Raw genomic sequence first — 18,454 nt, forward strand, 5'->3', positions numbered from 1 at the left:
CATTTGAATCCAGAGGCAAAATGAAATTAATTAAAGCTGCTGCTCAGCCCCAGCTCAGCTTGATTCACTGTGAAATTTGAATGATTACTTTAGCTACCTGCTGGAAGAAAGAACTGCTCTCTCTAACAAAAATAAAACAAAAAGTATTACCTAGTTCATTCTCCACCCTTCTTTTATACAAAAGGTCCAGTATGCAGTTAAAACTTCTAAGACATGTGAAGAAGCAAATGAGTACGGGCATACCTCATTTCATTGTGCTCAGAAGATGTTGTGTTTTTCACGAATTGAAGGTGTGTGGTAATCCTGTGGTGAGCAAGTCTACTGGTGACATTTTTCCAACAGCATGTGCTCCCTTCATGTCTCTTTATGACATTATGGTAATTCTTGCAGTATTTCAAACTTCTTCATTATTATATCTGTTATGGAGATGTGCGATCAGTGATCTTTGATGTTACCATGTAATTGTTTTGGGGTGCCATGATCCTAAGCCCATATAACATAGTTAACTTAATGTGTATGTCCTGACTGCTACACCAACTGGCTGTTTGTTCCCCCATCTCTTTCCCTCTCCTTGGGCCTCCCTATTCCTGAGACACATTGATATTGAAAAAAGGCCGATTAATAATCCAACAATGGGCTCTAAGTGTTCAAATGAAAGGAATAGTTGCATATCTCTCACTTTTAAGTCAGAAGCTAGAAACTATCAAGCTTAGTGAGGAAGGTATGTTGAAAGCCGAGATAAGCTGAAAGCTAGTCCTCTTGTATCAAATAGTCAAGTTGTGAATACAAAGGAAAAGTTCTTGAAATAAATTCAAGTGCTACTCCAATGAACACACAAGTGGTAAGAAAGTGAGAGTCTTAATGCAGACATGGCAAAAGTTTTAGCGGACTAGATAGATAGATAAAGCCAGTCACAACATTCCCTTAAGCCAAAACCTAATCCAGAGCCAGGCCCTAATTCTCTTCAATTTTATAAAGGCTGAGAGAGGAAAAGTTGGAGGCTAGTACAGGTTGTTGGTTCATGAAGCTTAAGGAAAGCAGCTATCTCTATAACATAAAAGTGCAATTTTCAGCCCACTGTTGAGATCTATTGCTTAGGAAGAAAGATTTCTCACAAAATACTATTACTCGTTGATAATGCACCTTGTCACCCATGAGTTCGGATAGGGATATACAAGATGAATGTTGTTTTCATGCTTGTTAACACAGCATCCATTCTGTAGTCCACGGATCAAGGATTAATTTCTACTGTCAAGTTGTTTTTGTTTTGTTTTGTTTTGTTTTTGAGATGGAGTCTCACTCTGTCGCCCAGGCTGGAGTGCAGCGGCATAATCTCAGCTCACTGCAACCTCTCCCCATCCCGGTTCAAGCAATTCTCTTGCCTCAGCCTCTTGAGTGGCTAGGATTACACACATGCACCACCACACCCAGCGAATTTTTGTATTTTTAATAGAGATGGGATTTCGCCATGTTGGCCAGGCTGGTCTTGAACTCCTGACCTCAGGTGATCCACCCACCTCAGCCTCCCAAAGTGCTGAGATTACAGGTTTAAGCCACTGCGCCTGGCCCTGTCAAGATTATTATTTAAGAAATACATCTCATAAGGCTATAGCTGCCACAGATACTAACTCCTCTGATGGATTTGCACAAAGTCAACTGCAAACCCTCTGGAAAGGATTCACCAGATTAGATGCCATTAAGAACATCCATAATTCATGGGAGGAGGTCAAAATTTCAACGTTAACAGGAATTTGGAAGAATCAGATAGATGACACTGAGGGCTTCAAGACTTCAGTGGAGGAAGGAACTGCAAATGTGGTAGAAATGGCAAAAGAACTATAGAAGTGAGCCTGAAGATGTAGTTGAATTCCTACAATCTTATGATCAAACTTGAATTAATGAGTTGCTTCTTATGAATGAGCAGAGGAAGTGGTTTCTTGAGATGGAATCTACTCAATGCTGTGAACATTGTTGAAAAGACAGCAAAGGATTTAGAATATTACATAACAAAACAAATTGCTATCGTCACCCCTATCTTTAGCAACCACCACCCCGAATGGTCTAGCAGTCAACATAGAGGTAAGAGTCTCCACCAGCAAAATGATTATGACTTGCTGAAGGCTTGGATGATCGCTAGCATTTTGTTTTTAGCAATGAAGTATTTTAAATTAAGGCATATGCACTGTGTTTTCTTTTGACATAATACTACTACAGACTGAACAGACTACAATATAGTGTATAACTTCTATATGTACTGGGAAACCAAAATATTTGTGACTTGCTTTATTGGGATATTCACTTTATTTTGGCGTTCTGGAACCAAACCCACAATCTCTCCAAGGTGTGCCTATAACCCATAACAAAGAAAAAAAGTTCGGCCAGGCGCGGTGGCTCAAGCCTGTAATCCCAGCACTTTGGGAGGCCGAGACGGGCGGATCACAAGGTCAGGAGATCGAGACCATCCTGGCTAACACAGTGAAACCCTGTCTCTACTAAAAAATACAAAAAAAAAAAAAAAAACTAGCCGGGCGAGGTGGCGGGCGCCTGTAGTCCCAGCTACTCGGGAGGCTGAGGCAGGAGAATGGCGTGAACCTGGGAGGAGGAGCTTGCAGTGAGCTGAGATCCGGCCACTGCACTCCAGCCTGGGTGACAGAGCAAGACTCTGTCTCAAAAAAAAAAAAAAGAAAAAAGAAAAAAAGTTCAACAGGGAGGGACCCATGGATGAAGACTTTAAAAGTTATTATGAATATGTTAAAGGAAAAGATCAACAGAATGGGTAAAGAGCAAAGTATTCCAGCAGAGAAAGGGAAATTCTAGAGCTGAAAAATAAATGATCTGAAATGAAGAAGTCACCAGATGGGCTTACCAGCAGACTGGACACAGAAAAAGAAGGGATCGATGAATTCAAAGATAGGCTAATAAAAACTAATCAAAACTGAGGCCCACACTGGAGATGGCAGTAGAATGGATCAGAGAATTTGGTATATTATAACCAAACTGCTGAAAACCAAAAATAGGGAAAAATCTTGTAACAGTCAAAGAAAAAAAAATTACATTCATAAGAATGTCAGCTGACTTTCATCAAAAACATGGGAAGCCAATAAAATAGTATCTTTTTAATGTTGAAAGTTTAAAAAAATACAAAACAACCAACAGCCTAGAACTCTATGTCCAGCAAAATATTCTCAAATTAAAAAAATAAAAAACACATTTTCAAAAAAAAAACAAAACCTAAGAGCATTAGTAGTCAACATATCCTTACTATAAGAACTGCTAAAGGAAGTTCATCAAGCTAAAGAAAAATGATGCCAGATGAAAATCTGGATCTTCAGTAAAGTAAAGAACAAAGAGCCCATCTGTGGCCCACAAAGCATAATGTATTTACTATCTGGAATTTTTTTTTTTTTTTTTTTTTTGAGACAGAGTCTCGCTTTGTCGCCCAGGCTGGAGTGCAGCGGAGCAATCTCGGCTCACTGCAAGCTCTGCCTCCCGGGTTCATGCCATTCTCCTGCCTCAGCCTCCCAAGTAGCTGGGACTACAGGCGCCCGCCACCAAGCCTGTCTAATTTCTTTTGTATTTTTAGTAGAGATGGGGGGTTCACCATGTTAGCCAGGATGGTCTGGATCGCCTGACCTTGTGATCCACCCGTCTCGGCCTCCCAAAGTGCTGGGATTACAGGTGTGAGGCACTGCGCCCAGCCTACTATCTGGATTTTTTTTTTTTTTTTGAAACGGAGTCTTGCTCTGTCGCCCAGGCTGGAGTGCAGTGGCCAGATCTCAGCTCACTGCAAGCTCCGCCTCCCGGGTTCACGCCATTCTCCTGCCTCAGCCTCCCGAGTAGCTGGGACTACAGACGCCCGCCACCTCGCCCGGCTAGTTTTTTTTTTTTTTTAGTAGAGACAGTTTCACCGTGTTAGCCAGGATGGTCTCGATCTCCTGACCTCGTGATCCGCCCGTCTCGGCCTCCCAAAGTGCTGGGATTACAGGCTTGAGCCACCGCGCCCGGCTACTATCTGGATTTTTACGAAACAAAAAATGTGCAGCCCATGTCTCAGAGTAACCACTATAAGCAAAAACAAACAAAAAAAAACACAAAGAGGTGGAGCTAAAAAGAGGAGATAATACAAACAATGGAATACTAAAAAAGATTAATCCAAAAGAAGGCAAACAAAGAAACAAAGAAACAAAAATAGATGATCCAAATAAAAAACAAATAGCAAGATGGTAGTTTTAAATCCAATCAAATGAATAATTACATTAAATATAAGTGGATTAACTCTCCATTTAAAAGGCAGAGACTATAAAACTGGATTAACAAACAAAGCCAGGTATATAAAGACACAGATTAAAAGTAAAACAATGGGGAAAATATACCATGTATATAGTATACATAAAAACACTGTTGTGGCTATATTCATATCTGACAAAGTAGACTTTCAGAGGGTAACATCAGAGATACAGAGAAATATTTCATAATTACAAAAGAGTTAATTCTTCAAGAAGGTCTAAATGGGTGTGTCCCCAATAATACAGATCCTAAATACATGAAACAAAATTGCTAGAAATGTAAGGAAAAATTGAAAAATTCATAATTTTCCCAAAATTAATAAAGCAGACCAAAAAATCAAATAATATTTAGACTATAACAACACTATAAAATTACTTGACCTCACTGATATTTACAGAACTCTGCAATAATCACAGAATACATATTTTTTCAAGTGATCACATAAGACCTATATACTGGCCATAAAGCAATATTCAATATATTTCAAAGTACTGAAACAAACCATAATGAGTGTTCTCTGACCATAATGATCACATTAGAAATCAACAACAAAAAGATAATGAGAAAATATCCAAATACTAGAAAAGTAAATGTCATTCTAAGAAGTCTAGACTCTATCCTGTAGTAACAGTGGAGTCATTCATGAATTTTAAGTAAGGAGACCTAATTTGGGTAACTGGGCGAATAAGCATGCTAAATATAGAGATAGAAAAAACAGGAACAAGCAGTTTTTGCTGGGTATAGGAACCAGAAAACACAACTATGCATTCATTCCAGGCTTCACCTTTAATGTAAGAATATCAATTCCAACTGCTGTAGCTTTTTGCTGTTTGGTTTAGGGATTTAATCTAACCCCTGTCCCAGCTGACTTCATTTTCACATTTCTTCTTGTCTGTTACTGTGGGTTCTGCACCTTGGTACATGCTTTTCCATTTGATCACTTGTTCTTCCTCAGTACTATCTACTAAGGTTTCCAACTAAATATTCCATTCATAAATTGGATCTGCTTTTCAGCTCTCTCTTAGTTTAGCAACCAGGTCCTTGAATTGTTGTGGGACTTGAGCTATGCGCCCTGAGGACTCTGTTCCTCAAATCTGCTCTCTGGCTCATAGGTACTGCAAGTATAGATGAGCACAGCATCATCCCCACTCTCAAGGTGGATTCCTGCTCAGTTTAATGAACAATTCCACCTAGCTTCTGCGTCTCAGGGAACAAGTTTAGACAATAAATTCAATTTTGGACTTTGAATTTGAGGTCCTTAAGAGCATCCTTGTGGATACATACAGAAGACAGGTTGGAAATAACGAACCTGGGGCTCAGGAAAGAGACCCACTAGGAAATACAGATTTATGATTAGGTTGTAATGAAAGCAAATAGGTTGTAATGAAAGCCCTATGAGTGGATGAGCTTGAGCAAGGAGACTATAAAATAGGAGTCCTTAATCTGACAGGGTTCTGGCACATCTATGCATCTACTGAAATTGTGGGTAATAGGAATCCTTAATCTGATGGACTTCTGGAACATCTATGTATCTACTGAAATTGTGGGTAAAATCTGTGTATTCATGTGTCTGTATTTCTGAGGTGGGGATCCACATGTTTCATCAAATTCTCAAATAAGTTCCTAAGTCTAAAAAGGTTTAGAATCTATGCAAGAAGGCTAAGGATGTAACCTAGACAGCACTATTTACTGAAATGTGCTATAATTTTAGGATTAGAGACTATGGTGGGATAGGGTACAAAATATGTTAACGTTTCATTACCAATTTACTATGTGAGTCACAGTAACCATGAAGTATGATTATCTATTCAATATTGGGCAATATGTCCCTAAAATGTGCTGACTCATTATTACTTGCAGACTACCCAGAATTGTACAAAAAAAAAGAAAAAACCCAGCATTTTTAGGCCTAGAGATACACATTCTATATTCTCAGTTAAAATGTGATTTTTCTCCCACTCTCACACCATAACTAAGAAAAACACCTTCCTGGGCCGGGTACTGTGGCTCACGCCTATAATCCCAGCACTTTTGGAGGCTGAGGCGGGTGGATCACGAGGTCAGGAGATCGAGATCATCCTGGCTAACACAGTGAAACCCCGTCTCTACTAAAAATACAAAAAATTAGCCGGGCATGGGGGCGGGCGCCTGTAGTCCCAGCTACTTGGGAGGCTGAGGCAGGAGAATGGCGTGAACCTGGGAGGCAGAGCTTGCATTGAGCTGAGATTGCGCCACTGCACTCCAGCCTGGGCGACAGAGTGAGACTCCATCTCAAAAAAAACAAAAAAAAAAGAAAAACACCTTCCCCAGCCACCTCTTTCTCTGGGGCCCATCTCATATCATAGCTAACAATTAACAATCTCTTTTCAAGCACTGCTTTATAAAAACCTCATGACCATCAGTGCTGGATACGTTAGCATCTGACTTATTACAGGCAAAAAAGCATTGAAGATACACAGGATTTACTTTGCAAAAAGGTCTTATGAAATCTACCCTCACAAGACAAGAATGTCAGTTTGTATGCATTACCACAAAAGGCCCAAAAACACCATTATAGTTCGCACTTCATCTTTTCTTCCTCAAAATTATGTCACTTTAAAGATAGGCAGAGACAGGGAAAAAAAAAAAAAAAAAAGGTGGGTGTTTTTAAATTTCAATGTGTTATTTTGAAATCCTTTCAAAAACCAAGAGTGTGTATGACACAGATTCTTTAGTCACATGGATTCAAACCATAGCATTCTTCCCAACCCATCACTCAAGAAAGCAAAGGATAATCTAACCAAGCCAATTTGCATGTAAGAAAACTATAATGTCTACTGCCTGAGAACCTTCAAAATAGCACTGTACATGTATCTTGGTAATAAAAAAATCCTTTCACTATTGTGCAAAGGAGAAGGCTAGAATTACCAACTACAAAGAGCTCACAAAACTGTAATACATGTAACACTTTAAGGATGGCTCATGCTGGCTGGGCACGGTGGCTCACGCCTGTAATTCCAGCACTTTGGGAGGCCGAGGTGGGTGGATCATGAGGTCAGGAGATCGAGACCATCCTGGCTAACACAGTGAAACCCCATCTCTTAATGAAAACATAAAAAATTAGCCAGGCGTAGTGGCGGGCGCCTGTAGTCCCAGCTACTTGGAAGGCTGAGGCAGGAGAATGGTGTGAACCTGGGAGGTGGAGCTTGCAGTGAGCCGAGATAGCACCACTGCACTGCAGCCTGGGTGAAAGAACAAGATCCTGTCTCAAAAAAAAAAAAAAAAAAGAAAAAAGAAAGAAAGAGTGGCTCACGCCTGTAACCCCAGCACCTTGGGAGGCCAAGGCAGGTAGATCACTTGAGGTGAGGAGTTTGAGATCAGCCAGGCCAACACGACTAAACCCTATCTTTACTAAAACTAAAAAAAAAAATTAGCCAGGCTTGGTAGCGTGTGCCTATAATTCCATCTGAGACAAGAGAATCATCACTTGAACCCAGGAGACAGAGGCTGCAGTAAGCCAAGATTGTGCCAACAGAGCAAAATTCTGTCTCAAATAAATAAAGGAAAAACTTAAAAGATAGTTCATAAAAGAATATATACATATAGCTAATAATTGAAAAATGTTCAATTACATTAATCAATGAAATCTATTAAAACCAACAGAAATCTAAAATAAATTACCTCAACTGTGTTGGTAGTTCAAAGGTTTTTTGTTTGTTTTTTGTTTTTGTTTTCTTGAGACAGGGTCTCACTCCATCACCCAGGCTGGAATGCAGTGGCATAATCTCAGCTCACTGTAAACTCAAAATCCCAGGCTCAAGCAATCCTCTCACCTCAGCCTCCCAAGCAGCTGAAACCACAGGCATGTGCCACCATACCTGGCTAACTTTTGTATTTTTTGTAGAGATGGGATTTTGCCACGTTGTCCAGGTGGGTTTGAACTCCTGAGCTCAAGCGATCCACCCACCTCAGCCTCCCAAAATGCTGGGATTACAGGCGTGAGCCACTGTGGCCAGCCCAGAGGTTTTTTTTGTTGTTGTTGTTTTTTAACATCAATAGATATCAAACACCTTTTAAAAATCTCAGATACTTTGCCAGGCGCGGTGGCTCACGCCTGTAATCCCAGCACTTTGGGAGGCCGAGGCGGGCGGATCACGAGGTCAGGAGATCGAGACCATCCTGGCTAACATGGTAAAACCCCGTCTCTACTAAAAAAAATACAAAAAACTAGCCGGGCGAGGTGGCGGGCGCCTGTAGTCCCAGCTACTCGGGAGGCTGAGGCAGGAGAATGGCGTAAACCCGGGAGGCGGAGCTTGCAGTGAGCTGAGATCCGGCCACTGCACTCCAGCCTGGGCGACAGAGCGAGACTCCGTCTCAAAAAAAAAAAAAACTCAGATACTTTACCCTGGTTTAATTCCACTTTTATTGGTCCTACCTTAAAAAAAAAATCCTAAAATTGAGTATGTGCAAAGATGTTCACTGTAGCACAATCTGTCAAAGAGAAAACTGTAAACAACAAAATGGTAAAATCAATTATAGAACATCTACTAGGGAAATGTATTTTGTTTGTTGATTTATTCATTCATTTACTACTGTGTTTCAGAAAGAATTTAAGGTTGCTTCTATGAAGGTATAAAACTACAAAAATTATGTTTAAAAAGCATGCACACAATGGGAAAATGCTCATGAATATTAAAAGGGCTGGATACAAAACTGTGTGTATATAAAGGTAAGATGATATATGTAATCTTACCTTTGTTTAACATAATGCAGAAGAGAGAAAATACATCAAAATATTAAGAAAATATGTGTAAATAAGTAAGAAAATTTAAAAAAGAATAATATGTGTATGTGTCTAGGTGGCAACATTACAGGTGATTTTTATTCTCTTATCCTTTTAATTTTGTAAGTTTCATATAATGATTATATTTTTATAATGGAAATATTTATATATATATGAAAAGCATAAAGAGGATAGTGATTTTTTTTTAATTTGCTCTCATATGTGATGGTTTATAAGAAGGCAGCTCTTCCCATATAGCTGCTAATGATGAATTGAAAAAGGGAAATAAAAGTAATACCTAACAGAAAGGAATTCACATAGAAATTAATCTCATGAAATAAATGTGGCATAAATTTGTCAAAGTTATCAAAAGACAGAATAAAGAGATGATATGGCATATGGTTGTAGGGAGGGAAGGACATTGATATAAACAAGAGAATACCAGACAAAGCCAAGGAATTTTCACCTTGGAATCAAATAGTCTATCAGTGAACTTATGCTAACACGGTTGTCTTATTTGAAATGTAGTTTCAAAAAAATATATGTAAGTGACACAAAAAACTGCTGTTGACAGGGGCTAAGGAATGAAGAATACGGGTACAGAATTTCAGTTTGGGAAGACAAAAAATGTTCTGGAGATGGATGGTGGTGACAGTTGCACAACAATGTGAATGTATTTAATGCCTCTGAATTGTGCACTTTAAACATGTTAGAGTGGTAAATTTTATGTTAAACAGATCTTACTGCAATAAAGAAAAGAATATATAAGGTCTGATTTGAAATAGACTCAACTGGTAGGCTATATAATCTAATTAGCTCGGAGTTTTCAGCGCTTTCCAAAACAATCTTTTGTAAAGACGTTGAGCATAACTTATTAAAATAAAAACTGTAATGTCACTTTAATAGCAACTTTCTCTTAATCAGAAGACGAGTGTTTAATAATTTTTCTAGTGTAACCAATGTTTAGCCTTTAGGTATCCAAAAATTATGGCTCATCTAAACAAAGGTTTAAAGTAAAGTGGCTATTAGATTTACAGAAAGAAAGAAATCAGAAGTAAGGTCACTAAAAATTATAGTATTTATGCAGATCTGCAGTAATTGGCTGAGAATAAAACTCCCAACAGTGAGTTTTACTCCTAGAAACTGAGCAAAATACCCTAAGGAGTATCCCCAACGAGCCAGTTATCCTTAAAATGCAGTGGAAGACTTCTGATAAGAAAGCATTCTACAAATAGAATTTTTCTTCATTCTTTTTTCTTGAGACAGGGTCTTGCTCTGTCACCCAGGCTACAGTGCAGTGGCATAGTCTCAGCTCACTGCAGCCTTGACCTCTCAGGCTCAAGCAATCCTCCCACCTCAGCCTCCCAAGTAGCTGGGACTAGAGTCATACGCGACCATGCCTGGCCAATTTTTATATTTTTTGTAGAGATGGGGTGTCACTATGTTGTCCAGGCTAGTCTTGAAATCCTGGGCTCACTCCCACCTTGGCCTTCCAAAGTGCTGAAACTACAGGTGTCGGCCCTATGCTGGGCCCAAATTTTTCTTTTTTTTTTTTCTTTTTCTTTTTGAGATGGAGTCTTGCTCTGCCACCCAGGCTGGGGTGCAGTGGCATGATCTCTGCTCACTGCAAGTTCCGCCTCCCGGGTTCACGCCATTCTCCTGCCTCAGCCTCCCGAGTAGCTGGGACTATAGGCGCCCGCCACCACGCCTGGCTAATCTTTTGTGTATTTAGTAGAGACGGGGTTTCACCGTGTTAGCCAGGATGGTCTCAATCTCCTGACCTTGTGATCCACCCACCTCGGCCTCCCAAAGTGCTGGGATTACAGGCGTGAGCCACCGTGCCAGGCTGCTGGGCCCAAATGTGTCTAATTCAAAATATTTTCTGATCATTAAATAGCAAGAAATAAAATAAGAAAAAAAGTATTCAGATCCCAAATTCCAAATCTAGTTTTCTCAGTTGCTTTAAAAAATCTCACTTACCCTTCGAGTGTTTTCAAGAATTTTGGGATCAGGTTTTCCATAGTTAGGTGGGTTGGCATATGGGTCATATCCAAGTTTGGCAAGCATAGGAGCAATCACTGCCATGTCTTGTAAAACATCTGGCGGTATCTTCCCAACCCATTTGGATAGAGCTGCTACATTGACCGGCTTGATGACTTGGTCTGTAGATCTCTCCACTCTGAAAACAATGTAATATGAATAAATGTTGATTTAAAATTTAGAAAGTCATGCTTTAAAACCACTATAAATTATGTTTTAATGACTAATGGTTTTCATTGTCTGGATTATAAAACAATTGAAAAAGAGGGCTCTAATCAGGTCCGACACTATTTACCAGAATTAAAAAATAATTTAAGATTGTCAGGGATTATTGGCAATCTCAGATTTCTAGAAATAGGAAAAAGGGTTAGCTGAAACATCTGCATTACATATCTTGACACTGTAATTACAACATCCAGGAAAAAAACAGTAACAAAATAAAGATATGGCTGCTTAGAAAAATTGCCAGTCAACTTACTTGAAATGCTTACCAAAAAAAAAGATAGATGGATGGACGGAAAGAGGGACAAACAGATGGTAAAATAGATGGACAGTGATAAAGGAAATACAGCAACATGTTAATGAAAGAATCTAGCTGGTTTGCACAAGACTTTCAATTCTTCTGTACATTTTAACTTTTCATAACAAAATGTTGGGGGAAAACGGCCAACCATAAACCACTAAGAATGTAAAATATTCACTTATTCTATTTTCCTGCTGACTTCCTTAAAAACCTTATTTTCTACAGAAGAAAAAAAAGGGCTGTTTTTGATTTTCAATATTACAGGATTCAATATTACAGAATAAATGTGTTCTACCTCTTGACATGGAAATTTACCTAAGCCTGTAGTGATTATACTCACTATATTTGACTAAATAACTAGCAACCTCAGGATAAAACATAGCATGAAATGACACTTGGATTTAAGCTGGATCTGAATTAGACTTTGGCCAATGACTATAAAACAGAAATGCCTAAAAGAGACTTTTATATCCTAATACATAAAAAGTCATTCAAACATAGTATTCTAAGAAAAGGTAAAGGCCCTTTTAATTAAGAATATGACCTCTCACTGAATAACTATTATCTGATGAGGAGTCTCCTAAAGGGGCTCTGCTTCTACAATAATAGAAAAACAATTCCTCTTCTCTGGGATTCGTGAGGCTACCTGCTCCAGGTTTCCCCCCTGCCTCAAGAGCCATGTTCCTTTCTCCCTTTTCAAATATTTCTCCAGGACTCCACTTAATCCACTGCTCTGTTCTCTCTGTCTGTTCTCCTTGTATTGCTTCATCCCTAATGCTCTTTGCTTGACATTCTTAACCTGTGTAAAGAACATCCTGGTGCCCAAGACAGGTCCAGTTTACACCTAGCATAATTTACCCCAGCGTAATTATTAAAAGCACCTGCCATTCACTCCCATAAGTGTTCAGAAATGAGCAGAGGATGTCATATGTGTATTGCATAAACCGTATTACTTTTCTAAAATCCAAAACATTCTGAAATCTGAAATACATCTGTGTTAAGTATTGGGGTCACACAGAGAGTCCTGTATGTTATGACTGGGAAGCTGGGCTTACCTTGAAGATAATAAGGAATAAATGAAGAGTGTTGTGTTTTGTTTTGTTTTGTTTTTTTGAGACACAGTCTGGCTGTCGCCCAGGCTGGAATGCAGTGGCGCAGTATCGGCTCACTGCAAGCTCAGCCTCCCGGGTTCACACCACTCTCCTGCCTCAGCCTTCCGAGTAGCTGGGACTACAGGTGCCCACCACCACACTCGGCTAATTTTTTGTATTTTTAGTAGAGACGGGGTTTCATTGTGTTAGCCAGGATGGTTTCGATCTCCTGACCTCGTGATCCGTCTACCTCGGCCTCCCAAAGTGCTGGGATTACAGGCGTGAGCCACTGCACCCAGCCGAAGAGTTTTAATAACAACTAATATGAACAAAGTACTATTATTAGCATTCAGTGCTGATAACTATGGGAAGAATAATTGGAGAATGAGGCAAGTGGGGTCAGGAAAATCAGTATAGATGCTCAACATATTAGAAGAAAATAAATGATTAAGGCTTCAAGTAGATTAAATGAATTAGAAATAGAGACAAGACAAATTCCAAAGATAATTTTTAAAACTACGAAGACACTGGGAGACGGAAGTGGGTGGATCATTTGAGGTCAGGAGATTGAGATTAGCCTGGCCAACATGGCAAAATCCCATCTCTACTAAAAATACGAAAATTAGCCAGGTGTGGTGGTGCATGTCTGTAATCCCAGCTACTTGGGAGGCTGAGGCAGGAGAGTCGCTTGAACCTGGGAGATGGAGCTTGCAATGAACTGAGATCACACCACTGCATTCCAGCCTGGGCAACAGAGTAAGACTCCATCTTAAAAAAAAAAAAAAAAAGGTAAGACAGTGGCCAATTAGATATGGCGGGGTGAAGGAGAAAGGAGTCTACGATTAATTCATATTTGACTTGAAGGACAGATGTTTGTCTGTCATTCAATAATATAGACAGTATGAAGAAAAAGCATGTGGGTTTTTTATGTTGTTGCTTTTTGTTTGACATGCAGAGAAAAACAAAAAACATATAAATTAACAGTAATCAGAAGGTCACCAAAAATCTAGAGAAAAAATTCTAATCGACTGGAATATAGTAGATGTTCACTAAACAATGGCTATTATTATTTCACACTGATGATAGCTCTGGTTCATCAGAATAGTGAAAGCCATATTTATCATTATGATTGAATAAATGAGTTGAAGAAAAAGTATAATCATTTCTTGTCTGAAAAAGAGCTCTAAAATAAAAGACTTTGGAAAGGCTTTGCTATATAACCACTGAGTTTACAAGAGCCGCTAGCAGCAAATGCAGTTAACTACTGCCTCTCAAGGGGAAGAACATGGGAAACCTATGCATATCAGTCAAGTGTTTCTCTTTAAGATCAGCAGAAATGACATTTTATATATATCAAGCATAAAATTCAAATTCAACAGTCACTTCTTAAATACCCACTATGTGCCAAGTCAAGTCTAAGGTTTGATATTAAGGATACAAAGATGACTGACTAGGCCATGGCCTGCCTCTCAAGATGCTCAGAATCCAGCAAGAGAGGCAAAGGTACACATGACTAATACACAGCATCATAAATGAAGTGACAGAGGTTAGAGACAATATGACAGAAGTAGGCCATTCTTTTCATGGGGTAACACAAGACTAGGGCAAGTTACTAAGCAGCTAAGGCAAGGGTTAGCATCTATGAGTCACACATTAAATTAAATTGGTTCACATTGCCTGTTTTTGTCTGGCCTTCAAGCAAAAAATGGCTTTTACATTTTTAATGTTTTGTTTTAAATAAAAACAATCACATTTCATTACACATGAAAATCATGTGAAATTCGAATATCAATATCCGTAAGTAAAGTTTACTGGAACACAGTCACACTCATTCATGTATAGATTGTCTATGGCTGCTCTTGTACTACAACGGCAGAGTTGAGTAGCTGAGGAAGAGACCATATGGCTTGCAAAACCTAAAATATTTACTATCTAACCCTTACAAAAAAACTTTGTCAACCCTGATGTAGGACTGTATCCTAAGGAAAAATAGACTTTCTGTGTGTGTGGTCTCAGGTGATGTCTTCCTGACAGAAGGACCACATCACTATTCACATTCATGAGAGAACCTGGTGTTTGTTTTTTGTTTCATTTTGTTTTGTTCTTTTGAGATAGACTCTCGCTCTGTCGCCCAGGCTGGAGTGCAGTGGCGCAATCTCAGCACACTGTAACCTCTGCCTCCTGGGTTCGAGTGATTCTCCTGCCTCAGCCTCCCAAGAAGCTGGGATTACAGGTGCACGCCACCATACCCAGCTAATTCTTGTATTTTTAGTGTGGTTTCGTCATGTTGGCCAGGCTGGTCTTGAACTCCTGACCTCCGCTGATCTGTCCACCTCGGCTTCCCAAAGTGCTGGGACTACAGGCGTGAGCCACTGTGCCCAGCCACCTGGTACGTTTAGAGAATAGCAAGTGAGGAGAGCTAAGAATGTACTGAAGCTACTAAGTTGGGAGGATGGAAGGGAGAAAAGAAACAAGAGTTTACTCAGTGTTGCACTTATCTGGTACAAGAAACACATTCGTTCAACCCAAAAGATAGATCTTTAAAATAAAATAGAAAATGAGAACAAGATACAACGCAGTCCCAATCTTCAAGGAGGTCACGGTCTGGTTGGGGAGCCACACAAACATTCCACATTGAAACTCTCACAGTTGTCTCTTGGTCCCACGTCAGCTCTCTGGGCTTGGCTTTTCCCTCTTTCCATGGGTTCTAGTTATTTAGTTTATGTTTTTCTAAGAGGCAGCAGAGTGTAGTGGAGAGAACGCAGACCTGGAAGTCAGGTCTGTATGATCCAGCTTTGTAATCTAAGAAAAACTCTGATCCTAAGAGACTGGGGATAATGACCACTAACAGACAGAGACACAGTTTCCAAAACATTTTCAAAGCAGGAGTTGACAACTATTGCTCCAATCTGACCTGCTGCCTGTTATGTAAATAAAGTTTTACTAGAACATAGCCATGGCCATTTGTTCCTGTACTGCCTATGGCTGCTTTTGCTCTATAACAGAAGAGCTCAATGCTTACAACAGAAATCATATGGCCTGCAAAGCTAAAAATATCTGGCCCTTTACAGAAAAAGTTTGCCAACTTTTGTTCAAAAGGATACCGTGATTATAGAGAAATGGGCCTGGAACTGACAGCCTGATTTTCTTTTCTCGATAATAACCTGCAGACTGCATGGAGCTCATTAAATCTCCCCTATTCCTTCAATCCTTCCAGAATTAACCAACACTTAGATCTAAAGCATACTAGGGTATGAACTAGATACCATTCTACCTACCTTTAGCTTACTGGGACCTCAAAACACAGTGCCTCACAGACTGGTACATTTCAACACACACAGCCCATGTACACTGAGACAAGGTATCTGTGACTCTGCAAGTTCTCCCAGTCCCAAGTGCCCAGGTTTCCTTCCCTCTGTGGCAGTCACAGTGGCAGCAACTCCTCCTCAAAGAATGGGGTCTATGCCAAAGTCTTGAATGACTGAGGTGAATATAATCCTCCACGACATTCATTTTAAGCATGGATTTTCCACGAGACTCAGTTAAACACTACAGCCAGGCTGACTGCCAAACCACAGGTCTGAATTATGATACCCAGCAACTACTACAAGAAACCAAATCCTCCAGATTAAAGCATAGGGGATGGTACAGACATGCAAAAAGGAAAGAGTGAAAGAGTACATAATCCAAGTGGTTAGGTTTATTACAGTAAAGCATGTAATGAAATATCATTAAAAACCATGTTTTCAAAGACTTTCACTATTAGAAAATGCTCAGGTCACATCTTGTGAAAGAAGATTTTAAAATGTATATACAATAGAGATTCAATTTTGTGAAAATGTGTGCTACAGACCAATAATGAGTTCCTAAACTGAATTAGTACTAAAAAACCTACCCACCAGAAAAAGCCCTAACCCAGAGGGATTCATAACCAAATTCTATCAGATGTATAAAGAAGACCTCGTACCAAACCTACTGAAGCTATTCCCAAAAATTCAGAAGAAGGGACTCCTTGCCAACTTACTCTATGAAGTCAGCATCATTCTGATACCAAAACCTAGTAGAGAAACAATAACAAAAGAAAACTTCAGGCCAATATCCCTGATGAACGTAGATGCAAAAATCCTCAACAAAATACTAGGAAACAGAAACTAGAAGCACATCAAAAAGCTAATCCACCACAATCAAGTAGGCTTTATCCCTAGGATGCAAGGTTGGTTCAACATACGCAAACCAATAAATGTGATTCATCACATAAACAGAACTACAGACAAAAACTACATGATCAGCTCAAAAGACACCGAAAATGCTTTCAATAAAATTCAGTACCCCTTCATGTTAAAAACCCTCAACAAACTAGGCATCGAAGGAACATACCTCAAAATAATAAGTGATACCTATGACAAACCCACAGCCAACATCCAGAACATGCTGAATGTTCTGGAGGGCCCACAGATGTGGAATAATGTATTTGTAAGAATTATATTAAACAATATTTGATAAATAGTACCTTACAATCCTAATGCTACCTATCAAATTTCAGTAAGAGCAATTTCAGCATCAAGTAACGAACAGTAGCTAAACTAACAAGAGATCAACAAAAAGGGCTTTAAAGGGAGCAGCACTAGCTGATGTGCTGCTGGAAGCAGACCATACTGGAAGTATTCCCATTGAGAACCAGAACAAGACAAGATGCCCTCTCTCACCACTCCTAGTCAACACAGTACTGGAAGTCTTAGAGTAGTAAGAAAAACAACTAAATGCATCCAGGAAGAGTGGAAGTCAACTACCTTCTATATTTGCACACGATATGACTTTATACCTAGAAAACCCCACAGTCTCTGCCCAAAAGCTCCTAGATCTGATAAACAACTTCAGCAAAGTTTCAGGATACAAAATCATTGTACAAAAATCAATAGCATTTCCATACATCAACAATACCCAAGCTGAGAGTTAAATCAAGAACACAATCCCATTCACAATAGCCACAAAAACTTGAACCGTGTGTGACAGACCCATGACCTACAAGAAGATGGCCCAAGATCTGGTCCAGCAATTGGAGAAAGACACTTCCAATGTTTAGAGGAAGATCCTCTTCTATGAGAAAACTGCCCTAGAAGGCTGGATGACTGCCGTGTCCACTGCGTGAGTGCTCTAGGTGCTCTGGAAAGAAAACGACCACAATAGGCAGAAGCCAGCTGACTGTGAGGTCAAGTTCCAGCCTTTCCCAAGCTGTCCATTGGTGCCTGGATTTCCGTCTGCAGCCCACAGGGGCTGAGAAGTGCCAAGGGGACTGTGGGCCACCAGGCCCCCAGGAGGGAGGCAGGTCACAATGTGAAGGCTTGCGTCCAGAGCACCTGCCAGTTTGATTCTGTTTTCCCTGTAGGAGAGTCCTGAATGCCCAGAGCCTTGGCAGCACATCAGCTGGCGCTGCTCCATTTAAAGCCCTTTTGATTGATCTCTTGTTAGTTTAGCTACTGTTCATTACTTGATGCTGAAATTGCTCTTACTGAAGTTTGATAGACAGCATTAGGATTGTAAGGTACTATTTATCAAATAAAGATTGTTTAATATAATTCTTACAAATACATTATTTCCACATCTCTGGGCCCTCTAGAATTATATAGAATAAGTATTATATTTTCATTTAGAGAAAAGGCCTCTCTTACCCCAACATCATTGTGTTTGATATTGATAGGAAGGTTTAAAACAAAGACCGTTTCTGATCTAAGAGCTGTTATTACAAAACAG

At 39.6% G+C, this 18,454-nt stretch overlaps 2 protein-coding genes across 16 annotated transcripts in view; both read right to left on the reverse strand.

Moving 5' to 3' along the window:
- Positions 1-18,454, reverse strand: part of RABGEF1 (RAB guanine nucleotide exchange factor 1) — a 1,203,668-nt gene that overhangs the window by 387,504 nt on the left and 797,710 nt on the right. The window lies entirely within an intron of this gene.
- TPST1 (tyrosylprotein sulfotransferase 1) overlaps positions 1-18,454 on the reverse strand; it is a 144,715-nt gene that overhangs the window by 59,278 nt on the left and 66,983 nt on the right. For 3 of the 4 annotated variants that reach the window (XM_033193402.1, XM_033193401.1, XM_033193400.1), the window contains exon 3: positions 11,030-11,228. In XM_033193402.1, coding sequence (XP_033049293.1) covers positions 11,030-11,228 — 199 coding nt within the window. Of the gene's footprint in view, positions 1-11,029; positions 11,229-18,454 lie in introns of those variants that run through there. The other variant, XR_004433011.1, reaches the window with a different exon arrangement.

This window comes from Trachypithecus francoisi, unplaced genomic scaffold (assembly GCF_009764315.1).
Source record: "Trachypithecus francoisi isolate TF-2019V2 unplaced genomic scaffold, Tfra_2.0 Lachesis_group4, whole genome shotgun sequence".
Taxonomy (NCBI): Eukaryota; Metazoa; Chordata; class Mammalia; order Primates; family Cercopithecidae; genus Trachypithecus; species Trachypithecus francoisi.